Source organism: Micromesistius poutassou, assembly GCF_964030765.1.
Source record: "Micromesistius poutassou genome assembly, chromosome: 1".
Taxonomy (NCBI): domain Eukaryota; kingdom Metazoa; phylum Chordata; class Actinopteri; order Gadiformes; family Gadidae; genus Micromesistius; species Micromesistius poutassou.
In genome coordinates, this window is record NC_140271.1 from 2,719,639 (window position 1) to 2,745,161 (window position 25,523).

Consider the following 25,523-nt stretch of genomic DNA (forward strand, 5'->3'; position numbering starts at 1 on the left):
CCTCAGGACCCAGCGCCTGGCTCTGCTGGGAACGGAACGGCAGCCAAAACAAAGAGAGGGCTGTTTTCACTCGCAGTCCGTGAAAATAAACCCTCGCCGTGCTTTCCAGTGGAGGGAGCCTGGGCGACGGGTGTGGGGAGGAGGAGGAGTGAGGAGGAGGAGGAGGAGTGAGGAGGAGGGGGGGAGGGAGAGGAGAGGGTAAAAGGGAAGGCGGTGTGTGTGTTTGGGGAGAGGAGGAGGAGGAGGAGGAGGAGGGGGAGGCGCGGCGTTTGGCGAGGGGAGGCCTCAAGCCCGCAGAAACCAATGTGGTCGCTGATGAGGTGTCATGAGCCTCACCCCAAGCCCCCCCCCCCGTCCCCGTCCCCCCCGCCCCGCTCTGTGCTGTCACGCAACCTGTGTTACCGCACGCACGCACACGCACGCACGCACACACGTACACACACACAACCATCGTGACATGGTATTACTCCCATCTGGACACGGCTTAGGAGGGAAAGACTCTTTCTCTGCCGCTCTCTGTGACTCTCTGCCTCTCCCTCACTCTGGATCTCTCTCTATCGCTCTCCCTCTATAGGCCTTTTCCTCACTCTGCCTCTCTCTCTCTCTCTCTTGCTCTCTCGCTCTCTCTTTCTGGCTCAAAGTGTGCCATTCCGACATTGCTTTCCCTAGAAAGGCGACCCTCCCTCCCCCCCCCCCTCCCTCTTCTTCTTCGTTCACTGCTGGAATAGTGTTGAGAAGAAGTTTGCTTCACCCCACGTCCCCGCCCCCTGTCCCCCCCCCCTTCTTTCCCTGGCTGAGATTTATCACACACACACACATGGACAGCCACACACACGCGATCACTCATTCAACCCCCCCGCCCCCATCCCCCACCACCAATCCCTGACACACTCATCAGAGACGCGGGGGCTCAGCTCATGAGGGCCCCAGCCCGGGCTTGCATTACCTGGAACTGTTGATGCAGCAGCCGGCCATGTGAACTTGGAACTGCAACCAGATGTGGAGCTCTGCGGCTCAGTCACGTTGGCTGCGCTCGCCGTATAGACTCTGTCCTCCACCACCACCACCACCACCACCACCAGCACCACCAGCACCAAGCACCAGCACCACCCCCCCCCCCATCCCCTCCTCCACCAGCACTGCCACCACCTCTCTGGGGACTATTAGCGAGAGGGGATGCGTGCAACGTGCGTGGATGTTTTGCGTGTTTGAGTCACGTGACTCCGTCCTGTGCACATGCCGAGGGAAGACGGAGAGGCCGTGCCTGGGCTGTATGTGTGTGTGTGTCTGTGTCTGTGTCTGTGTGTGTGTGTGTGTGTGTGTGTGTGTGTGTGTGTGTGTGTGTGTGGGAGAAGTGAATATATACTGTAGGCACAGCGTTGTCTTCACCAAAGACTCTGACGTATCGGTTGGTCGCTTCTCTTCTTAGCTGCAGCTTTTTCGACGCGAACGACCACAAACAAACTTAACTGTTGTCTGCCGGCTGAGAGTTCAGTTGTAGTCGTTATTTTTTTCCGTCACTCGTCTTTCACGTGTCATAATGGCAAAGCTTTCGATTTGACGCGTGACTCCTCATGAAGTGATTTTTGGTTTCGTAAGCAGTGGGGTTGTGTGAAGCGCCGTTGAGATACCGCGTTAAAAAGCCTGCCAAGGAATGTGGACTAAAATATGGGGGGGGGGGGGGTGGGGGGAGAGAGAGAGAAGCTTGACGATGTGTGCCGACCCCTATCCACCGTTGTTTTTTTTATTTTTATTCTGGCCATTGAATTCTGTTCTTGTGTTATTTATGTTCAGACATTAACTTTGTATATTTCTTTCTTTTTTTTTTTTTTTTCCCCCCACTGTCTTTTTAAAAAAATGTGGCTCTAGATGTCTTTTCAATACTGGCTTATGTTGCTACTGGTACCAGAGCTATAGGTTCTTTTTTTTTTTTTCTTCTTTTTTTTTTCTTCCAAAGCAGGTGATGAATGTGTGGAACCAGTTAAGACGCACTCACAGATCCACCCCCCCCCCCCCCTGTCTGTGTGGACACGGCCGGCCTGCTCCTCAGCTCTCAGTCTTTCAGTCCGGACTGCTGGAGCACACATTCTGCCATGTCACAGGTTTGATCATGGACCAAAGATGGATGTTGGGACACTTTTTATATCGAAAATTACCCCCCCTCCCCCCTCCCCCCTATCCCCCCCTCCCCCCCACATAACCGCTCCTTCTATTTGCTAGATCATTTTATTTCATGTCATGCCCCTTTACTTAATGCTCCTATATATTTTTGACAAAAATGTAGGGAGGTCCGCTTGTATTTGTACAACTTTTGTAAGACGTATCTGAGATCTTAATTTTTTTTTTTTTGGGGGGGGGGGAGGGGGGGTTAATTGTATTTTAGCAGTATTATCTGATCTACGGCCCTAACGATGGAACCAGCCACCCTCTCTCCCTCCCTCCAGCAGAATGTTGTCCACTCACAGTGGCTGACTGAGGACACGTCATTGCAAAGCCAGCTAGCGCTAGTTTCTCCTGCCATCCTGCAGGCCTTTAGCGCTTTCTACTGCAGCTGCAGGCAGCTCTGAGCTACACACACACACACACACACACACACACACAAACCACACACACACGTGACAAAGGACAAGAAAAATCAGAGGTTGCTGCTTTATCTTCAAGCTTGTTTGTATGCATGGTACTTTTTTTTTTTTTTGTATTTTACGTTATGTAACGTGTGTATTGTTAATTGCACTATTGTTTTAGCTAACTTGGAAGTGCAATAAAAACTATAAATACTGTATGTAATTAATAAATGAGCACCATTTTACCATATATCCTTGCAAGTTTTTTTTCCCCTTCCTTACCAAGAGGCAACAACTGCTTTTCAGGTGGAACCAGCGTGGAACCAGCAGCGTGCCCTGCCATCGTTTGGCACTCTGGCACTTCAGAGGGCTACGGTCTGGGGTGAGCTAGTATGGCTCTAAACCCTACCCACTTGAAAGGCTTCTCTGGTTCGAAACAATGGCTGGTTGAGCAGGCGTCGCCAAGTGCCACACTGTTCCTCCAGCGGTAATGAGCCCTAACAGACCTGAAGAAAGAAACTACTCGGCCAATAATACAAGGCCACTCCGGCTGAGATTTCACACAACTGGGATTAAAGAAAACCTCGCTCGCTGACTCAGAGCGTGTGACCTCTCTTTTAACAGATAAAACCCAAACTATTTAGTAAAAAACAACTTTTATTAAGTATATTTCACACAGGTCCAACAAGCAAAGCGACATGGTATGTACATTTTGATGACCGTAGAGTTGACTGGTGACTCTTTTCAGTCATATTTAGATACAGGCACGATGAAAAACCTCAAAAGATAAGACTTTTGTACAGCCTCTATGAGTGTCAATGCAATTTAATAAATTCCCCAGTATTAGTTACATTGAATGGAAATTCCCTTGAGCATGTAAAGCCTTGAACCTCTGAATATTTTTCAAAAGGCTTTTGTGAGCAGAGTAAAAATGTGGACCCTTCCAGGAAATGTGATGAACCGTCATGTCATACATTCTGTGGATGGAGCAACGACACCTGAGGATTCCGAAATGTGATGATCAGTGACACAAAGCAGTATCTAGTTCCACAACAAGGGGGGGGGGGCAAATTACCTTCTAGGTTTTGAAAGGGTGGCAAATGTGCAGTTTCACAACCATAGGGATCGAATACTGACACGAGCTACGTTCAGAAGTAAACACAAGAATCAACGCAGGGGAACCGATCACCCGACTATACACTAATGGAAGGGTTGCTTTTGGGGAGAACACCGGGCTTAGTTTTGACCATTCGCTCTAATGATGAGCTTTTGAATGTCCGGATATACGCCGTGCAGAAACCTATGGAGATGAGACGGCTGGTGTTTGTGCAATTGGAAAGCGTAAGTGCCGTCGTATCTGGAAGGCGATAATGTGACACTGGTTTTGAGAACCCTGGTCTTAGTAAATACAGGATCTTGTGGTGGGGGTGGGGGGAGAAGTGGGGTTGGGGGGTGACTAGCTGAGAACTTGGGCACAGCTGGCTCTCACTGCTCCTGCGTGCCCCAGGATATGTAGTCTGGTTTGGTGGCGGCGCTGTATTCGTCGATCAGCTGCTGGACCACCTCCCGGGAGTTGTCCAGTTCGTCAAAGTTGTCCTTGAAAATGTCTTCTTTACGGAACTGCTCCAGGAAGGCCTCGCGCTTCCGCAACTTGTCGTACTGCCGGCACGTCCGCTCGAACAGCTGCGGGGCAAACGGGGCGGAGCGTTGAAGTTGGCTGCTTTGGGTGGCTTCAGGGTCGCTTCGGATAAAAGCGTCCGCTCCACAACTAAATGTCATTTATTTACATTTATTTGACGTTTATTTCTGCTCAATTATAATAAGTTGACACGCCCCACAAGTTAACGCAGCCTCAACATTGGGAGTATTCACTCAAGAGTCGACACTTAATGAACACTTACAGTAAATGACCTTACTAGAATGATAAAGAAGATCATTCCTGTGTCAACCCACGGGAATATATGACCCACGAAAAAAATAACACAAGCCGACCAATCGCAGTGAATCCCCCCGTTGTGGGCGGAGACTTACAGAGGAGATGCTGGTGTGATTGGCCATCATGAGGCCGCTGACACGGTGGGCGGAGGGTAAGTAGGGGGACTTCCTGGACAGGGCCACCTGGATGCTGGCCGGGCCCCAGGGGATGAAGTTGGCCAGCTTGCGCTCGCGGATCCTCTGCAGACTCTTGTGCACCTGAATACATCATTAAATGACAAACCATCAACCCGTGAGCATCCCCTCCTGTTCACAGACCAGAGTGGAGCCCCCGCCACCGCCGCCCCCCCCTAATTAGTTAAAGTAGTTAACTAATTATGAAGGAGCATTACGCTAACGCGGATCTGCGCAGACCTCGGACGTCACGACTCTCCCGATCTCCTCTCACGATCATTCAAAAAAAACAAAAACGCCCATGTTATCTCCCGTAGACATTTGACCGAGGGAACCGGGAGCCTCGGAGGCGGGACTTATTCTTCAGAGGTCTATGACGGAGCCGGAGGAACACACACCTGGGTGGGGTCCACCTCGCCCTGGATGATGTTGAGGATGGCGATGTAGCAGTGGTTGGTCTGCCGGTCCCTCCCCGTGGACACCATGACGTTCTTGGGCTGCAGCAGCCTCCGCATGACGTCCAGCACCGTGGTCTTCCTCACGCTGGCCACCTGGGGGGTCACGGGGGAGGAGAGGGGAAGACGCTCACACAAGCGACGGGACTGGAGCGTTCTGCTCGCAATCGGCTCGGTTCACCGTTACTAGCCTGGTGATCCAGACCCACGTCTACAAAGCTGTAGGGTCTGGCAGCGGGTAATGAAAGTGGCCCAACTCGAGGGGCGGCACCAAGCATGCATTTGAAAATATCACTGCACGCAACTGGATAACTACGAGCAATCAGAAGAATACAAGGGGTGGCGTATCCAGACCAGCGGAGCTAACCAATAGATAAGACTCTTGCCGTATAACGCTTTTGGCCCGCCAATATCAGATACATCGATGTGATTGGTTAATGTTCGGATCCAAGGGAATCGGGGAGTGAGTATATTGCTCGTTCCCAGAGAGGCTCGCTGAGCAAATTCTAATTGTGCTCTCGCGAGAACTCCATTTCCAGCGTAGCTATTTGGCCATTTTGAAGATATTTTAAATCAGACATGAAGCGACTTGAAGCAGTGAATACAGATACATGACATGAACGAGCAAGGAGGGAGTTAGGGATCGAGGATGCCTACGGGTGGGCTGTGGTCTTGGGGGGAAAAAAACCCTGACCCCTTTGGATGGAGGTCCAGCTACACAACACCCCTGTTACTTGGGATTCAACAGATTTGAATATCACTGCTAACCAATAGCATCATCACTGCTGTGATGTACTTTGAGTGAGGCCCACAAAACACCACTAACCGATTGGTCGGTAGTGAGGGGTGTGTAGCCCGTCATCAGGAAGTGGAGTCGTGGCGTGGGGATGAGTGAGGCGATCAGGCCAATCAGGTCGTTGTTCATGTAACCCGGGTAACGCAGGGTGGTGGTGCTGGCGGACATGATGGTGGAGACCTGTGAGTGACAGCGTTACGTTAGGAACAGCGCGATTTGAGTGTGACGACCTCAACTGGAAGAAGACATTGAAAGAAAACAAAAGACCAACCAGAAAACCCAACCCTCTGTTGCTTGTGCACTGTAGCCATCACAAAAACGGTCTCAACTACATAATGTCTAAAAGGATAAAATCCTATCCACCTCAGGCCCAGGCATAGATTTGTTCTTGCATAATGAATTTGGTCTGGGGGAGAGAAAAAAAAAAAAGAAGGCAGAAAATCTAATTTGAAGCTAAAACGAACTGGCTGTAGAGAAAATGTGGTGTAAGTGAATTTGTAAGGGAATTGAAAACTATGCATGTCTGCACGCACACGCACACACACACACACACACACGGGATCCCGACTGACGAGGGGACCGGCCAAACTAGTTTTAAGGAAGAAAGAAAAAGCCACCGCCAGTCGCTCTCGTCACGTTGCGAGAGCGGTTTGGACCGAACGCAGACTTCAGGTGGTGTCTGTGTCTGTAGGCGTGCCGGGTGCCAACGACTCACCAGCTGGTTGATCTGGGAGAAGGAGGGGTTCTGGATGTGCAGCCGGTCGGTGGCGATGCGGTTGAGGGCCGTGTTATCCAGCACCACCTGAGCGACAAACAAGCGGCAAAACACATTCCACGGTGAACGATTCCACGAGAACTCAAGGGGATGGAAATGCCATTTAGCATCGTAAAATATGGGGGTGGGGGGGGGGGAACTTGAAGAACGCGTGCAAAAATATAGGGAGGGAGAGGAGGGTATTTTAAAGCAATGAAGCCGCTGAAGAGAAGCTCTTCAGCGGCTACACTGTGGGCCTGTTGTTTGGGGCCAGAAACAAACACAAGAGGCACACTGTACGGCGGGTCCACAGGGGCACCGATTCTTTGGGGCAAATTCTATTAGCTTCCTGGCTAATTGAATCAACATGAGGGCCCTGTGAGGGGGCCCCGGAGGAAGTGGGTATTAGAGAGGAAACATTATTAGAGAGTCTGAGCGTCGTTTCTTAACACAATCAGCACAAAAATTAAACCAAATGGAGATTTAATCAAACGTAGGCAACGCCACAACACTAGGGCTTCGCTTGTCTAACCAGGCATGCCATTCAGACCCCCTTTTTGAGGAAAGTTAAAGTGCAAATGTTTTTTAACACATTTGAGTGAAAATCATAAAGATGACCGGATAGAATAAGGTTATGGTTGTATATTGTTGCATCTATTTTACCAGACCAAAACGTGACACATTTCTCCATATACATCATTATATATGGATATTGATTGATTTGAACACTTTTTTTGTTAGCGAAGTGTTGCCATCGATGACAAGCACAACCACTGGTAACAAAGTTATCAAAGCACTACCGCACTACTCTTTAATATAGTTACTTTTCCTGGAACCAGGAAGGTAGCCTGTACTTATCTCTTTGATTGACCTTTTGACCTTTGAAATTACAAATAATATACCCAGTATACCCATATACAACTCAACTAAACTGCAGGCAGTAGAGGAACTCCGAGGTAAACCGTACGAACGTCCCCTTCTCTCTCTGTATCTTTAATCGAATCACAACAAGAGCAGCATCATTTTCCGTGTTACTACACAGCGTGATTCTACCAGGAAACGTCATTGAACCCTTTTCCAAGAAGAGACACAAACACACACACACACTGCAGCACACATCAGACAAAGTAAGTGCAACAGTGTGTTGCTTGCGTACCACGCAGTCTGCGTTCTGCGTGAGCCTCTTCAGGGTTAGCAGGGAGTTGTAGGGCTGGACCACCACGTCACTCATCTCATCCTGGTTGGGGAACACCGAGTATGTCTGCACCAGCTTCTTGGGGTACCTGAGGATGGGTCGCAGGGGAACACGCACACGGTTCAAGTGAATATGAATGGACCGTCATGAAAAACTTTAAAAGAGCAGTTTTGGTGACTGCAATTTAAAGCGCTTAGCAGAGGAAACTACACAACAAGGGGAACGATGGGGGGGAAAAAGCTTAACAACTGTAGATAACAACTGTGTGTATGCTTTTACTCATTGTTTCATGCATTCTAGTGCGTTCTTTTTTATCAATTCATTTTATTCATTCGAGTCAAGCGCTATGGTGTGTGCATAGCTGTCGACCTGTCGTTGAGCTTCTCCAGCAGATAGGATCCGAGGCCCGAACCGGTTCCCCCAGCGATGGAGTGACACAGGACAAACCCCTGAAAGCACAAACGCCTCCTTTATTCTCTTCTGTTTGAGGGTTAAAAACGTACAGGCGGCTATATGCGTCGTGTGTGGGTGTCAAATTGCCCCCCTTCCCAGGCGGTTGAATAAATGGGCGTGCGGGCCCCACCTTACAAACAGCCTCCCTCTTCCACCCGGGAGGGCCCAGTAATACCTGCCTTCTGCAGGCGACCGGCTATTATCACCAGCCCTCCCACACGCCACACCCTGCCAGCACACACACTCCTCACACACTCCCTCTCTATCTCTCTCACTCACACACACTCAACCTGCCTGCCTGCCTGCCTGCCTGCCTCTCACACACACACACACACACACACACACACACACACACACACACACACACACACACACACACACACACACACACACACACACACGTAACAGAACGTGCGGCTCGCTCCAAGGTGAAGCCAGAGTGTTGTTTTATGGGTGGCTGCTGGCTGGCAGCAGAAGAAGAGAGCTCCAAAACCCAGTCTAAGAATAGTGCTACCAAGGGTGGCTGCTGGGGCTTCAGTGGGTTAAGGAAGGCAAACGGAGACAGGAAGGGGGTTCTGCGTACGTGAACTATAAAGGTGGTTCAGTCTATCCGCAAGAACACATGCATTCTGCTTTAGGATAGCAGGAGGATACGACCTAATAGAAAGTAGTGAAGAGAATGGTGGACTTGTTTTCAGGGGTCACAGACAGTCCACAAGGAGAATCTGCTTAGTGTCTGACTCCTTGGATCATGGTGAAGGGATGTGTGAAGTGAGAAGATGCTTTCTAACCAAGATATTTATTCCAGGATGATGTTTAGGCAATTTAATGGCAGCGTAACCGTGGTAGCCATTCTGTTTAAGATAATCAGTTATTTTGACAGATTCCTACTTTTGAACGGCTGTTTTTTGAGTTATTGATGAACCAACTAATAACTTATTGACGATGCTGCTATGCTACAATATTACGATTTATGTCACTCCACATACCCAGGTTGTTATACCGTTGCTAGGCGAAACTGAGACCACAAGAGTCGTTGGAACTCACCTCCAAACTGTCACTGCCATCCGCCTCTCGGTCAATAATATCAAAGATGTCTTCGTGGATTTTTTCACCCTAAGAGACATTTTTTTAACAAATGACAAATGACACACACAAAATAACAAAACACATTTTTTTTGATTTCGGAATGATGGGTTCAGGGACGCCCGCTAGACATCTGGTTATTTTCTGTTACCTGAGAGTATCCACTGGCCCAGTTGTTTCCTGCTCCCCCTCCATGCTCGGACAGGTAGATGTTCTCTGGGTTGTACAGGTTGGCGTAGGGAGAGTTCAGAATGGAATGGATCACTCTGGGCTCCAAATCCAACAGGACAGCCCGTGGTATGTAGTGTTCGTCGTCGGCCTGCGGGGTAACGAGGACCGGTCAATGCGTTATGTGAAATGGTTTGGCGTTTCCAGTGCACGCTACATTTGCGCCATCTAGTGAGCACAGGCTTGTGCTGCACTTTTGGAGAAGGCAGGCGAGTCATGCGCCCACTACTATGTAATAGCATCGATTATAGCAAATGCTTTCTTTAATTGAATGTAAGAGAGGTAACCGGCTCAGATCAGTGACAAGCATCTTGGTAACGTATCTGTGTGCCTCAAAGCCCATTTTAGATGCGCAGTACAATATCAGGATGCTTGGCCTTGTTACCTGATAGAAGAAGACATCTTTTCGGTCGGTGCCTTCAGTGGCGAACTCCTCCACAATCCCTTCTGGACTGATGCCATGTTCGGCACAAAGCTGCTTCCAGAACTCGAAACCAACTATATCATGCAAACGAGGGCATTACTGTCTGTACCACAACATCAACTCGAGTCATTCAGCTAATTCAAACTATGTTAGGTAACGTTAACGACGGAAGAAAAAGATACACAACTGAAAGCAATACGAAACAGGATCCCAGTGAGATGTCAATAATACAAAACCACACTTGGGTTACACGATATCCGCGGTCTCTAGTGTGGACCAGCATCTAGCATCACATGTGTTTCTAAACTACCAAGCCAGCAACTAGCTAACCCAGGCCAGGTTCGGGGGTTGACAAGCAAGCACGGGGTACCGATGTGTGACAACTTAGGACCGATCACACCCCCAAAGAGCTGCCGTGGGGCCCTTGGAGATGATCCTCTAACGTCAGTCAAGTTGGAGCCTCTGCACAACTCGGCGGGCTAACAATACAGCGGCTAACAACAATAACGCCCTGAAGCTTGTTTCGCTAAAAACATACTTTGATTTCCACACTGTCCTAGCTGAAGAGTGATGATTTCCCGCGGCATGTTTTCCTCTGTTGATTGTCCAGCCGGCTGGCTAGCTAAAAGAACATAAGAAAAGGCAGTTTTCGACACCAGTAGCAGCGGCCGACAGCCCCGTTTCTTCTTCCCGCTTTGGTCAAGGACCAGTACTGCGCATGAACGGCAGGGGCGCGTTCCAGTTCGCCTCGCAAACGAACCGCTGAAAGAGGAACGGGTTAACCAACGGCGTGGCTCGGCGAAAACGAGGCGTACAGTGCGTCACGGAACGCCTCCCAGTGAAGGGCGAGCGCATAGGCCACGGAGAATCTGATTGGTTCAAACAGGCTCCGACACGTGTTTACATCAACCAGTCCCTGATGCGGGGCAAAAAAAAGAAAAAGAAAAACAGGGTTACGCCATTTAATAACACTCAACTCAGAGGCAGTAGCGCTGTATCTTGTACCAAATGTCAGGTAGTATGTGGCGTGTACTCTTGTAATATAGCGATGCCATGTCTACGTGTGACTTAACCAGCGATAGATACTATAGTTATGCATACAGTGAACTCAGTGCGTCGGCTAGTCTCATGAGCTTGGCGAACCTTTGCTCACACTCGCTAACTTTAGCCGATCTCTCCAGCTAGGTTAGCTCAGCTGTCCCGAGTCGCTCCGCCGCCGCCGAGCGGGTACCCGCTGTGTGCAATTTCGAGATTGTTTCGGGAACATCGGACTAATGTACGTGACCAAGATGGCTAACATCGGGGCAGTGGTAGACGCAAGCAACGACGACGTTGTCGACAAACAGTGTTCAGGGGTTAGCCTGCGCTCTCGACCGCAGTCCAGCGAGAGGGATAGCCAGGTGCGGGCTGTCAAAGCCTCTCTTCAGAGGGCATTGGGAACGTATGAGCCTGTTTTGACCTACCTACAGTCCGTCTTAATCTGGGAAAGACCTTTCCAGTGTGTGCTTGTATACACTGTGGTCAACGTGGTGTTCTGGTAAGTTGCATCAACGTCACATGAACGTGAACGTCGTTTGATGGTGAAACAGGTGATTTGATTGAGGTGCTTATTAAAATTGTAAGACAAAACGTCTAGCGTTTCCAAGCGGCACAAAACTGCCGCAGATTCGTTACCAAAACCGTTGACACATGTCAACCAAGACAAGGCAGATGGTACACTTGGTATTGCTATTTATAGATGAAGAAGAGACTGATGTATGCATTTGAAAACATCAACTATAATGTTCACACGAATATCAGTCCTGTCGCAATGCTATATTTGGCAATTTTGCTGTTGACATGGGTGTCATCATTGTTTTCTTATAGTGTGAATTCATTACTCAATTAGGTTCCACATGATGTGCAGTAAACATTTACAAACGCATGCATTGCTGCATGCATGCACTCATTTTATTTATTTATCTAGCACATTTAAAAACGGTGTACAGCCAGAATATTCTGAATTTCAGACTGTGAAATATGTTCATGAAACAAGCCGGAGAAGGAGAGCCAACAATAGGAATTGTATTATTGTGTGACACAAATCACTGACCACTGACTGCCCCCAGTAGACAGATATTTCACTAGTTGGAGTGAAAGACATTCAGAGTAACCCCGACTTATATGGAGTGACAGATAATGGAGGGGAAAGAGAATCGTATAATTCATGTAGAAGTCCTAGCTGGAATTCAAGGGTTTGTGACCGTGGTAACATAATGAAACTGCCTTCATTGTGTATGCTTGGTTTGTATTATGCTACCCCAAAGTTTATACCACACAGCACCCAATATGCACTCCCTTGCCAAGGGCTAATTGGTCTGCTTATGCCAACAAATTATTAAACGCGGTAGTCTAATCTTATTAACACAACAATTGAAAGGACAGGACTATGCCAGGTCGTTTGTTGCACTGGATAACCTGTGAAGCCATGTGATCTTAAGTAGAGCAACTCTTAGTGCAATAGTTCTAACATTGCAGTCCAACATGAATAATACTGGGAAACAGCTTTATAAAGATATGTATATATAATAGATTTTTAAACAATCTGCAGAATCGCCTACAGGTCAATGACCTACTTGAGATGAATCAGGATTCCAGCATGTGATTATGTTGCTCATTTTAAACCATAGGCTATGCACATGAATCCTCGTGAAATTCCATTCTCTAGATAACCTTCTTTGTGACTTCTTGAACCAATGGAAACATGTACGTTCTCCATCAGGTCATTGGCGTGTTAAACATGTTTCAATCTACACCCTTTAAATCTAAATCCACTTATTCTGCATGTGATATCCCTTTCATATAAATCCTGCCACAGGCTAACAGATAGCAGGTTAGCATGCTGATATCCCTTTTGCACTATGAAATTGCATTGTAATTCCCACATTTTATTTCAAACTAAGCTTGTTGTAAGATACACTCTGACAAACATTTCATGTAGTCTCTGACAGCTGGTCCCAGAGGTACTTGGAGTACTCAACATTAACGTTAGGTTTGCTCTTCAACCCTTAGGTTCTTTGCCCTGACCTCCTTGCGTCTGCTTTTCCTGCTGGCTTCTGGCACGGCAGTGTTTGTCTGCCTGGATACCTGGAAGAACAAAATATGGCCGTTGATCAAAGGTGCAAAAAATTGCTTCCCTTTTTGTTCTCAGGCTTCTGTGCTTTAAATATAACCTTGGAGAAACATGGCTTTCCTAATTGTGACATGCTATCATTCCTTTGACTAATTGCTGCAATACATAAATTACATACTTTTAAATTAGGTGTCAGTCAGCTCAGAGATGTGTAACTTGGCCACCAATTCAATAATTACTCTCACTACTTACCATATTCAGGTTGCAAGCTAAACTCAAATAAATCATGCCATCTCATAATGCATTTTATCTATGAAGATGAAGAAACCTAGCTTGAGGTATTTTAGGCATGTTCTTTTTCTAGCGTTAATCTATTTGTGGCTCTGGTTACTTCCACAGTGAGAAAAATGGATGAGTCGGAAAATGAAAGGTATGTCGCTACTCATGCAGTGGTGTTTTCAATATTACCACCACATAGTATTGATAACAATTAATGAACTATAATTGCTAACATTAATAGCAAAATTGATTATAAAAAGTAATTTGTAGTGCTTTTTCATGTAAAAGTGGACAGTAAACCGTCATCTTCTTCAGTTATCAGTATGTCCAACATTCCATGAGGCTGTAATTGTATGTCTGATGCAATTTCCAAGGGGCCATCTGAGCCTAAATGAAAATGAAAAGTGGGTCATGTTGGCATTACTGCCCGTCTCTTAAAGCTGGGGCCTGGTGCAGCCTGGGCTTCTGAGTGTGCCTGAACTGTGCCACCACATCGCAGAGGCCTGGGTCAGTGGAGCCGCCTGCACTGCCAGCATGGCCCAGTACAAACTTCTCAATCCTGGCAAGGTAAGAACCTCTCTGATGCTTCACTCTCCATCACGTTATCTCTGTAACCAACCTATCGACATAACCAATGATTGACTTAGGGATCGACCGATCCCTGAAAACCCCCCGCAAAAACGCAATAATATATAAATATCGGCCGGCTGATATAATCGGACGATATTTGCATTTTTTACGTGTTAGGGTTTTTTATATCGGTCGATCACTTGACTGATACAGTAGGAAGCTGACATATGCATTATTCTTTTGTGCTTCAATCTATCAGTTTTGCCTGCTGACCTGCACGGTGCTGGGCCTAGTGGCAATGGTGGGTCGCTACATTCCTGGACTGGTGCTGGCCTACTCTGCTGGTGGGTACAGTAGTTAAGAGACAGACAGAGTGCTCACAGAGACATGGAAACTCTGGTGGCGGCGGCCCATGTTTAAAAATGTATGGGGGTTGAAACCAGAGCCTCAGCGGGGGGTGGGGGGCGCTTGCCACTGAGCTGGGGGGGCTGCTTCCCTGAGAGGTGATTAACGTTGGGATGAATTATACACATGGGCAAAGACGGGAGGTAGCTTGCTGATGGTTGAAGGAGCGCTAATCTTGTGACCGTCAGTGTAGACCATAGACGAGCCGCGGACAAAACCCTGCCAAGGCCCTCTGCTGTGACACCTCTTACGATCCAAAGCAGCTGGTGCAGCTTAACTGTTTCACCTCCCAGCCTTTCTATCAGGATATGGTACCTAGCTGTGTTTGGTTGGCTCCGTGCAATAAATAATGGCTTGATCAGTCAAGCCATTATTTACATTGTGCTTTACATGCAACACAGCCATATAAAGTGTTCAACAAGGTTGACAACACAAGGTCATTAAGTGCAATGATTTTAAAGAAAAAATTTGGATGCCTCTACTCGTCACTACAATCAATTGGCTTATTGGATGCAATGTGTTTCTGTGCGGTCTCCTCCCTCTAGTGATGGGTGTTCTCCTCGCTCCCCTGGCTGCCTATCACAGGCTTCTGCAGCATGTGAGCGTGAGGCTGGAGCCAGTCCTGCAGCGGCTGGACTTCAGCGTCCGTGGATACATGATGTCAAAGCCTATTGATAATCAGTGTAAGTACGGAGTCCTCATTAACTTACTGATGTCAACGTGTAGGCTAGGTGTAATCTGGTCAGCAGCACAATTAATTAACTGTGTGTGTGTGTGTGTGTGTGTGTGTGTGTGTGTGTGTGTGTGTGTGTGTGTGTGTGTGTGTGTGTGTGTGTGTGTGTGTGTGTGTGTGTGTGTGTGTGTGTGTGTGTGTGTGTGTGTTGCAGTCCTGAGAAGGTCTATCCGCGGTGCGGCCTCAGGAGATGCCAGTGACAGCGAGGAAGAGTTGGCTGCTTTCTGTCCATCGGTATGTTAACTGAATATACATTTACATCAAAAAAAGTATTAACATTTGGTAGGTCAAAGAATCACACTCTTGCACAACACATCAATAGGACAATGTACTGATGATGATGATGTCAAGATCCATTTACATTGACCTAAAGAACTGGGTCTTACAAGTTCAATAAGGATTCCAAGGCGTTCTAAACTGACGTGTTAGGCTGAGCTCTCTTCCAAAATGTATATACAATCACTGAACTGTACAACTGAGTTGACCTGTTTGTTTCTATCATCCGTCTGTAGTTTGATGATGCTGTTGTAGCCAGGGAGCTTGCGCTGACGGACTCTGAACACTCTGACGCCGAGGTGTCCTACACAGACAACGGAACGTTCAATCTATCCCGTGGCCAGACTCCACTCACCGAGGGCTCTGAAGGCAAGCACTTAATCACAAGCACAAGCGTCTGATCAATGTATCGTCATTGTGTTTGAGGAGCGACGCGCCTCCTGTCGTCTCTGACGTCTTCCCCCTCGTCTGTCTCTGTCCCCGCTCAGACTTCGACCGACACAGCGACGCGGAGGAATCGTTCGCTCAGGACCTCCAGGACTTCCCCACCTTCAACCCAGACGCCACCCTGATGGACGACGACGACGACACCAGCATCGGCCTGCCCAGCCTGGGCCTCTCCGAGCTGGCCAGCCACCGGGCCTCCCTGCCGGACATCGACTCGGACCAGGAGGACCTGGAGCTCTGCGCCGCCAACTTCAGGGACGAACTGGCGGGAGCGATCGCCAGCAACATGATCCAGGCGGCGCTGGCCGGAGCCCTGCAGCCCCGGCCCCCAGCCGGCCAGCGGGCAAGGGAAGGGCCGCCCCGGGTGAGGGCCCAGCGGAGCTACCGCAAGCAGTCGAGCTCGGAGCTAGACACGGACTGGGATGGGGAAGACTTTGAGATGCTGGATCAGTCCGAACTGAACCAGATGGATCCGGCGTCTGGAGCAGGAAGTAGGCGGGGAGATCCCGGCCAAGGTTCCAACTTCTTGTCCAATCTGCTGGGAAAACCACAGTAGTGTGTGTGTGTGTGTGTGTGTGTGTGTGTGTGTGTGTGTGTGTTTGTGTGTGTTTGTGTGGGGGAGGGGTCTCTGTGTGCGAAAGAGGTGACTTTATTTTCCAGCAGCCATGCTCCTGAGTGGCTTCATTTGATCACTGTGAAGTACAATTTTTTTTAATCTGTTTTCAACCTCTTTCTCATATTCTGGTATTTAAGTGTTTACTTCACTCCTCCTGTGAGTACAATTTTGTTGTAGGCTGAGCAATAGGTTAATCCAACAAAGAAGTAAAGAAAATCTTAACCTCATTATATCAAAAACCAGCATTATTGAGACAATGTCCCCTATGGTCATTTTTCAACATGCAAATGATGAGGCTGAATAGAAAATAAGTTATCTGTCAGGAGATCTAAATTCACAGGGCTACATATCATGGGACCAAACATGACATTCCTTTTGGTTTGTGCCGATAAGCACCTTTGAGTGATGGCTTGATGCTGATCTACTTGCTGATTAAGTAGTTTGATATTTTATATATTAGTTTTTGGTCATTCATGTTATATAAGCATGGCAACAGAAGTCCCTGAGAGGACAAAGCAATTGTATAGTTGTACAACTGATCAATTAAAAAAAAAAAACAGCAACCAAGTTTAGCTTATAACTTGAGGTTGGAAGTAGCATCTGTGTTTTGTATAAGCTACTCTTGAGATCTCCCTTTAACTTCTGCTCTTAATATTTCTCATAATATGAATCTCTCAATAGTTTTATTTTGCTGGTAGTCGGGACAATAATTTGGCTGTAAATGTTAAGATACTGAAGATAATGCTATGTAGTAATGCTTAATGAGTCTTTATTTTATGCATCTTTCCCTCAAGGTGCAACGCACTGCTATTTTCCGTGATTTCAAGATGGAGGTTTTATTTTATTTTTTAATGAATGTTTTTACAGTTTGAACCACATGATTGATCAATGTAAAGTTACATTGATGAGTGTTTTGGTTTAACTGCAATATAAACTAAATATCTCCTTGGATCTGTATTTAATCCAGAAAATGCTGTTATTTTTCTGACATAGAAGAATTATGTTTACATTCAACCCTGTATTAAGTCTGATAGCCTTTTGATATAAGTGTAAGTATGTAAAGAGTGAAATCTGCTCTTTAAAGAGCACAGGAGCATAGTAGATATTTTCATGCTGGACTGTCTGACGTTCTTGTGACAAGGCATAGGGTTCTAGTTATTTTGTGTATTCTTTATGTCAAAGTAACAATGGGAATGGTACCGCTTCATTCAAACTGAAACGAGCCACAGCTGTTGTCCTATTGAATATATCAACCAATCGGAATACTTGCAATCATTTTTTTCTGTGCTTATTTCATGAAGAAACCCAATTGCTCAATTATCTTATTTTCAAAAGAATATTGATAGAAAATTCAGTACAATAGAAACTAATTCTGAACACCCATTCTCACACAGAATTGGACATTGGGGGACAAAAGATGTGGAAGTTATGTTTAGAGTGGAAAGTTGCACATTATTGCTCGATAAAGTTTTAACGAGCGATGATTAGTTAAAAACATGTGCTGACCTTCTTTGTAACTGGTTTTGATATTTTCTGATGTGCATCTCTTCGAAAAAAAATAAAATTTGCAACTATGTATAATTTTGTTTGTAGATTTATTTAAATATAAATGGGGTAATGCTTTGTAAAAACCTGGATAAAGTTTATTATCGCCATATTTTTGGAGTAAATCGTGTTTGTGATCTGGGCGGAAGTTGATTCGATCTACCAGCACGCGTCATTTGACGCGGACTGACGTCTTTTGTGTTGACGCATATTTCGCGGGGAAATACGTTTTGAAGTTTAGTTTTTGTGATATAGTGATGACAAAATGAGCAAAAAAGATAACAGTAAGTCAGCATGTAATTACATAGTTTACATTCTGGTTTCCGTGTCATTGACATACATTTTCTGGTAACACAATTGACAATTTGAGATTTAAGTTATCGCTCTAGTGTGTATATGATTAGCCAGCTATCTGCTATCGTTAGTGCAATGAGTCAAGAAAGCATGTCAACGTAAATGTGTCATATTCAATAAAGTATTTTCTTTGTTACAGGCGTGGGGATAATTTTTGCATATCTGAATGAAAAGAACCGTCCTTATAGTGCAACAGATGTTTTCACCAATTTACAAAAACAGCATGGACTGGGGAAAACGGTAAGATGAATACGAATCTACAACATAATGACAGCAGTTACATTCACAACGCTAATGTTTCGGCGATGTCTGATTTCCTATTCTTAGGCAGTGGTCAAAGCCATGGAGCAATTGGCCGTGGAAGGGAAGATTAAAGAGAAAATATACGGCAAGCAAAAGATATATTTTGCCGACCAGGTTAGTCTTCCCAAATTCAACAAGTTTTTAGCTTACATAACGTATCCTTAATCGGAGTGTCGTGGCTACTCCTTTTAACTCGTTTTCTTCCCTGCACTTTAACAGAGCCAGTTTACAGAAGTGAATGATGCAGACCTGAAGGCCATGGATAACCAGATCTCAGGGCTCGGCAACCAAGTGCAGTCCATCACCCAGAGCTGCAGGCAGCTAGATGCAGGTGGTGCCACGTTTGTTTACATGCTGCATTTCACAACAACAAAAAGTGTACTTTTCCTTTTCATTAAATTGCATGCTTTCTATAGTGTTGTTGCAGAGCATGGTTTGAGCAAACATTGAGTACTTTTTGTTTGGACTGGACTGCTCTAGTAACTAAGAGGATAAATTTATCTTACGTGGTTTCAATTGTTTTTGGGGTGAAAAAAAATCTATCTTCAGAGCTGAAAGCGCTCCAAGGCTCATTGACAACAGAGGAACTGACATCAGAGATAAAGAAGCTGAAAGAGGAGTGTTCTGGTTACCGGGCGCGTCTGCAGAAGATCCAATCAGCAACTAATCATATCCCACCAGAAGAGAAGGAAAAGGTGGGGAGATAGCATTTACGTGACCCTCAAACCCAAACTTGGTAGAAAACATACAAATAACATGTTATATTTATAATTCACTCAATTAATTAGTTCTAACTTACAGGTTTACAAACAACGTGATGTATATGTGAAAGAGTGGAAAAAGAGGAAAAGACTGGTAATGTATATACTTAAAAGCACTGAGCAAGTGTCCCTAAGCCAGCCTAGCATGGACAATTAGCATCAGTGTATAAATGTGTGCAAATTAAGGAAGGACTACATAATGAATATAGCATTATCACAATTATAATTTTTACAACATTAGAGCTAAATATTTCACATAAACTAAACTACTCCAAGCACAAAATAATTTATTGTCCTTCATTAAAAAGCTTTTAAACTTTCTTTGTATAGGCATCAGACATGATGGATGCCATTCTGGAAGGATATCCCAAGAGCAAGAAGCAGTTTCTAGTGAGTCTAAATTTGTTCAGTAGATTCATGTATCAGGATATACATTATAAATCTGGGTGTATATTAAACAAGAAATTCCCCATTTTATAGGAGGAAGTTGGCGTTGAGACGGATGAAGACTGTAAAGTGGTTTTACCAAGTACTTGAGACGGAAATGCTTCTCATTTATTAATCCGATATACATGAGGCCAGGATCTGGACACATAATTATATCCAGATGTACAAGAAGGAGATTCATTTTATATATACACGTCAACAATGTATTTTCAAGAAGTTTGTGTAAATAAGAATAAACATGAAATACTAAATACAACGTTTGTAAACATGTACATGCACACTTGAATTAACCTCTAGAAAGGGATTACAATTCTTTTAAAGACACACAAAGCAAAAAGGCAACAAAATAAAGTAAAACATTAAAATCCTTACAGATTACAATGTTTCAGTGTGAAAGAAGCAACCGACTGAGGTATGTACTTCGGTAGTATCCTTTAAAAAAAAAGATCCCAGTGCAGTGATTCAAACAACGTTTTAAAATATACAGCAAAACGTGTGTCAGCTATGGGATTCAGTCCAGATTCAGCCAGTGTGATTTGCTGATCGGATGTTACTGATCCTTGATAGTTTGGATGGCATTCCAGAAATGGCTTTCCCAGGTACTGCGGCAATAATGGACTGGCTTAAAGCCTAAGAAGAAGCAGTAAGAAGCAGACACGACTGTATCCACTGCCATACATTACTCTTGCTCAAACCACAGTGTTGCCTTTTGATCTCTGGATTTGAAATAAAATCACTTGCGACCCACATCAGTTGGGGTGAAAGCTTTTACACAAAGGCAGTAAGCACTTTCAGAAAAAGATGGCTTTTATGTTTCCCATACAATCACTTAAGTTGCATTGACTGAGGTACAATTGAACAAACTGACCTCTCCAAATTATTAGTTTCTTTTTGGAATAACTGAACGAAGTGAACTAGAAATATTGAAAAAAGCATGTATCAAAACATCTGGCAACAGTTCGCCAAGTTGGCAGGTAAAGTCCTGATTCTAATCATAATAAAAAACACACCAAAAAGTGAAAACACAACTATAGATTTCCAGTTGTAATGACAATTAAATACATTTTCAGTAATTTGCCTTCTTACACAATTATAGGGTATAAAATACCTGCAGACTGGTTTTGGCTTATCCTTCAGCCTGGCTGGAGTTTAATTTGAAAACATAGACACAATTCATAATATATTTAAAGGCATACATGATCAAGTAAACAGAATTATTTTCAGCACAATGGATCACCCAGCACAGCGTTAACATTCATCTGCATACATTGCTGCTGCATGGTCATCAGAAAATCTATTTCTCTGAGACATGCATGTAAAAGTTGAATTAAATTAGGCACAATCACTTGGACATGAGATTAGAGGGGAGATCTTGCGTGCAACAAAACTTGAATCTTCGGTTTCCCTCTAAACCAATTGGTCTATTCGATATGTCAGCCTGAACTGAGGAAAATGTAAATACTTAATTGTAGCTGGATGATGGCCGGCCCTTAGAGATAGGGACTGGCCGAAAATATTTTTTTAAGTTCAGTCCAGAGGTTGTAAAAAGGATCAGTACAGCGGGCTGTTGATCTGTCGGAGAACGCCAACCACAAAATCTCTCAACGTCTGGAGGAAGGAAGGAGAGCAGACGTGGGTTAAATCAAAAGCACAAGCGAAAGGTGACCGGGCATTCTCTGCTGCTGGCCCAAACCTATGGAATCCCCTTCCACCCCATATCAAGTCCTCTACCACCCTTGCCAGTTTTAAGTCTAATTTAAAGACATACCTTTTCACTCTTGCTTTTAACAACCCTTAACCTTGTTCTTACTTTTCTTTAACTACTTTTATTTTCGTGATTTTACTCTATTTAACCTGTTTTACTCTATGTTGTTCTGTTCTTTTTATTATATATATTGCTTTCTTTCTACTTATTTTTTTACTTATTTTTTATGCATTTCTTTTTTTAGCCAAGACCTGTGTATCCCTGGGCCCCTTTAATCAACTGCCCTGCCCAAACCCTGACTTCTGTCAATGTAAAGCGCTTTGGGTCAACTCCTGTTGTATTTAAATGTGCTATATAAATAAAAGTGACTTGACTTGACTTGACAAGCAGGTGACTGGGATCTCCAGCTCCAAACAAGCTTTGATGCTGCCTGTGGTACTTGCCTGTGGCTTGCAGTGCTCCTCTATCCAACCGAAGACGCAGGCCGACAGCTCTTGGAAGCTGTTCACTGAGACGGAGCTGCTGAACGTCTGGAACAGCGAGTCCATGATGCTCTGGAAGATCCTGAACTTCACTTGGTCGGACACCTGCTCCTCCCCCCGCTGGGGGTTGTTCTGGTGGGCCTCCACTATCTGCTCGTAGTTCCTGCAACAAATCAACCGGTTGAAAGACATGAAATAATAAAAAAGTTAGTTCAGCGTCCATTCTCTCAACTGCGTAACATTTGAATGATTTCTGGACTCAAAATTCACCCTGCCATTTACAAGGATACCTCTTGACCTATTACCAAGTCCACTAAACCTGTGCATTCATCACGTTGAAATGCAGTTCAAGACCTCAGCTATATTGCATGTTCCTTTAACACGCCCACCTGTGATGTCATAACAGACAGATTTTCAAAATGGCTTGTAACGGCTAATCACACCACACCTGGTGCTGGCATGTCATGGGAGCTTTAACATCAAAGCACCTAGAGATCAGAGACCTGGCCATGGCTGCAGAATCAGACCATGTCCACACTATGCCGGAAGAATGAGGAAACACTATTTTCCCATCAATCCCAGTGTTTTCTTGAAAAATGCTGGCCATCCACACTGAATAAGTGTTTCAGGTCAGTTCAGTAATCTTATGCGAATGCCCAGACCAGATTTTAGCCAGCTGCTTATGCCCACAATTATAGATAATTATGTTTACCATCACAATGGTGCTGGTTTAATGTGTACAAAGCCCAAAATAAAAAGGGACACTAATGCGTAACCAATGTGCAAAATGAAAGAAAAAACCCTGCATAGGCCCTGAGCTCTACCATGCATATGTAAACATTAATCTCTCTCACTCTCTCACTCTCACTCACAGTTGTGGTTCTATGTGGCAAGAGTTGTCTAGCCAAAAACGGTTTCTGTGAGGCGCCGTCTTACGTTTTCATTATCTTCAGCGCCATCACTTCCTTCCTCAGTGTGGACACTTCTTCTTCTTGCTTCTTCTTTTCTTTATGAAGAAACTGGATGTAGTCGATGGCTAGAAACCCAACCCCAAAAACAAAATGCATCGGTCTAGGATTCAATGAGTACATGTCCAATAGCTGTTATCCAGTTAACCAGCTCTCAATCTTACAGGCTTGTCAATCCAAACACACATAATTAGATTAGATTAGACTTTATTTTATTATATAGTCAATTGTCAATGTAGAGTTGTACGATGAAGAAAAATCCTACTTTTCTGTAGTATGGTAGCCTTGCTGATTTTCTGTGCCCCCACTGCAAATTCTGATTGCTGCTGGCAGGTTGGCACTATAGACTGCAGGTCATCATAGCCTTTCTGGAAGCAATAGAGAGAGATCCATGCATGACGATGAGAGCATAAACAAATGAAAAAGTCTTGATTGATCACCTTTGGATGGATGACATTCAATATGTATACCAACCTTAATGGCATCCCTTCGTTTCTGTTCAGCCTGTGTGTGTGCTTGTCGTCGTCTGTCTTTATATGAATCCTTATACGATGCCTCATGTCTGTAGTCACTGTCTTCATCATCTACATAGCAAAACTCAATTCAGTATATTGACCAATCGATCAATCAGGTATGTACATAAGAGTTAATGAGGAATATGAGTTGTCAATACATTTTATGTCAGTCAGTCATCAAAAACACAATAGGCCTACCTGTATTTGGTACTGAAGAGGCACTTGTAGAGCCAATGCTGTTTGCTCTAGAGACAAGGCTGCCTTTTAACACTGTCTCGGTAAAGAAACCTGCATCAGATGAATATCAGGGTGAAATCGTATTAAAACACATGCAGGACACAATAAAACCTTAATGGAAGCTGCAATGACAACTTTATCCAACGCATAATAAATTGAAAAGCCTAAATTTACCATGGTCGAACCCGTTGTCACTGAATGCACCTTCGCTCTGCAGTGTCATCACGAGACAGTTGAAGATGTGGAATGAGAGAGCATAAATAAATAAAGAGGGTTGAGAGGCTAGCTAACAAAAAGCATTCAAACTGAAACTCCCACAGAGTGCTGTTCCAGTTTGCTGAAGGTCATTGAAGGGAACACGTGGAAACATGCAAACACACACTCGCCACACACACACAGCGTACGTCATTTATTTAGTTTAGTAGAAGAAAAAAAAAAAACACCACAGGCTACACAAATAAATGAAAAGTCCCATAGACCTGAGTTTTTCAAATGAGGGGGTGCTATACAAGTTGATAAACCAATATGATCTACGTTTACACACATTCAAACCAGTGAACAAAGATAACAGTCGTGATTCTTGAACGTCCCTGTCAACAAAGTAGATCCCAGGGTTTCACTTCCAAAGACACACTGTTGTTGAGCGGTCAGGTCCCAGTAAAAAAAAAAAACAGGTTGACAGCTAGGAGGTCACCTTATATTTGCAATTCAACTATAGCTGTACGTCGACAATGCGTATTTCAAAATGGGCACTGTTGTTTAAAAAAAATAATAACACATGCAATATGTGTTGCACTACCTTAGCAAATGTGTGCTAACGTTAGCCGCGCGGCTAAGAGAGTGAAGTAGCCTGCTCCTTGCTGTTAATGTAAGATTTCAGCGTATAGCCACGCAAAACATCGATGTGTTGAGTTTGTTTCTTACTTTCCAACTGTCCTCTGGTGAAGTTATCGGGTCGGTCATCCTGGGTAACAATAACAATAATAACTGCAGCTGCAGGATACTACTCACAACAACTCGCTCTACAAAGCAACTCTGGTGGCGATAGCCTTGGAGAAAGTGTGCGTAAGTGCTACCTCTACTGGACACAATGTGTGGACTACCTTGGGGTTGTTTGAGATCACATGTGTAATGTGAAATGGCCTGGATGAGTGGACTGGACGCTCGGAGAGCAGATGCGTTCTCATCTCATTAGTTCAACAGATGTGTAATCGTTTATTTGTACAACACGGCTATTTGATTGCGCTTCGCACACGAACCAAACACTTCTGTGCATGCCTATTTCAAACGCAGAGTGGGGCTGTCGGTCAATCTTTTGCAGCGCGTTGTTTTACCTGACATGATTTTAACCTGACAATTTCTTTTTACCTGACTTGAGACTATTTAAAATTCGAAATGAGCTGATAACCTGACTATCAGGCTGTATGGATCATCTGAACCGATGTCCACTCGAAAGAACTAGTCCCATGAAAATTCACATTGAATTCAGTTGTATTGTTAATCTGGGACTAGTTGGCCTGCATTTCTATTTGTTTTCCCATTCTACCTTATTTGCTTTTAACCTGAAACTCCATTGTATGTGATACGTGCTGCTATGCTATATTTAATATGTTAACAACACCTCCCTCCACACCCCTTTTCTGCTGCTCCTTTACACAGGAAGTTACTCTTCTGCTTTTTTGCTACTGTGGGTTTTTTTTCTGA

At 44.9% G+C, this 25,523-nt stretch overlaps 4 protein-coding genes across 4 annotated transcripts; 2 read left to right on the forward strand and 2 right to left on the reverse strand.

Moving 5' to 3' along the window:
• Nucleotides 1-3,257: 3,257 nt before the first annotated feature.
• On the reverse strand, nucleotides 3,258-10,762 carry tubg1 (tubulin, gamma 1). The gene is made up of 11 exons (XM_084467962.1): nucleotides 10,603-10,762; nucleotides 10,026-10,138; nucleotides 9,564-9,731; nucleotides 9,374-9,442; nucleotides 8,243-8,322; nucleotides 7,835-7,961; nucleotides 6,640-6,726; nucleotides 5,955-6,104; nucleotides 5,072-5,224; nucleotides 4,596-4,757; nucleotides 3,258-4,247 (listed from the first exon to the last, which is right to left on the reverse strand). Exons 1-11 carry the CDS (start codon nucleotides 10,649-10,651, stop codon nucleotides 4,050-4,052), a joined length of 1,356 nt encoding a protein of 451 aa, XP_084324088.1. The 5' UTR covers nucleotides 10,652-10,762; the 3' UTR covers nucleotides 3,258-4,049.
• A 273-nt stretch (nucleotides 10,763-11,035) lies between these two features.
• Nucleotides 11,036-18,068, forward strand: retreg3 (reticulophagy regulator family member 3). Its single transcript, XM_084488533.1, has 9 exons — nucleotides 11,036-11,601; nucleotides 13,116-13,222; nucleotides 13,576-13,606; nucleotides 13,896-14,022; nucleotides 14,285-14,369; nucleotides 14,976-15,113; nucleotides 15,318-15,397; nucleotides 15,676-15,808; nucleotides 15,928-18,068. The coding sequence occupies exons 1-9, from the start codon at nucleotides 11,339-11,341 to the stop codon at nucleotides 16,440-16,442; spliced, it is 1,479 nt and encodes a 492-aa protein (XP_084344659.1). The 5' UTR covers nucleotides 11,036-11,338; the 3' UTR covers nucleotides 16,443-18,068.
• A 203-nt stretch (nucleotides 18,069-18,271) lies between these two features.
• Nucleotides 18,272-20,085, forward strand: psmc3ip (PSMC3 interacting protein). Its single transcript, XM_084488124.1, has 8 exons — nucleotides 18,272-18,331; nucleotides 18,541-18,641; nucleotides 18,729-18,818; nucleotides 18,924-19,035; nucleotides 19,254-19,399; nucleotides 19,506-19,559; nucleotides 19,796-19,855; nucleotides 19,946-20,085. The coding sequence occupies exons 1-8, from the start codon at nucleotides 18,313-18,315 to the stop codon at nucleotides 20,000-20,002; spliced, it is 639 nt and encodes a 212-aa protein (XP_084344250.1). The 5' UTR covers nucleotides 18,272-18,312; the 3' UTR covers nucleotides 20,003-20,085.
• mlx (MAX dimerization protein MLX) lies at nucleotides 20,035-24,865 on the reverse strand. The gene is made up of 8 exons (XM_084488112.1): nucleotides 24,744-24,865; nucleotides 23,994-24,030; nucleotides 23,781-23,870; nucleotides 23,542-23,651; nucleotides 23,333-23,435; nucleotides 23,036-23,135; nucleotides 22,061-22,262; nucleotides 20,035-21,520 (listed from the first exon to the last, which is right to left on the reverse strand). The coding sequence occupies exons 1-8, from the start codon at nucleotides 24,780-24,782 to the stop codon at nucleotides 21,464-21,466; spliced, it is 738 nt and encodes a 245-aa protein (XP_084344238.1). The 5' UTR covers nucleotides 24,783-24,865; the 3' UTR covers nucleotides 20,035-21,463.
• Between the last annotated feature and the right edge of the window lie 658 nt (nucleotides 24,866-25,523).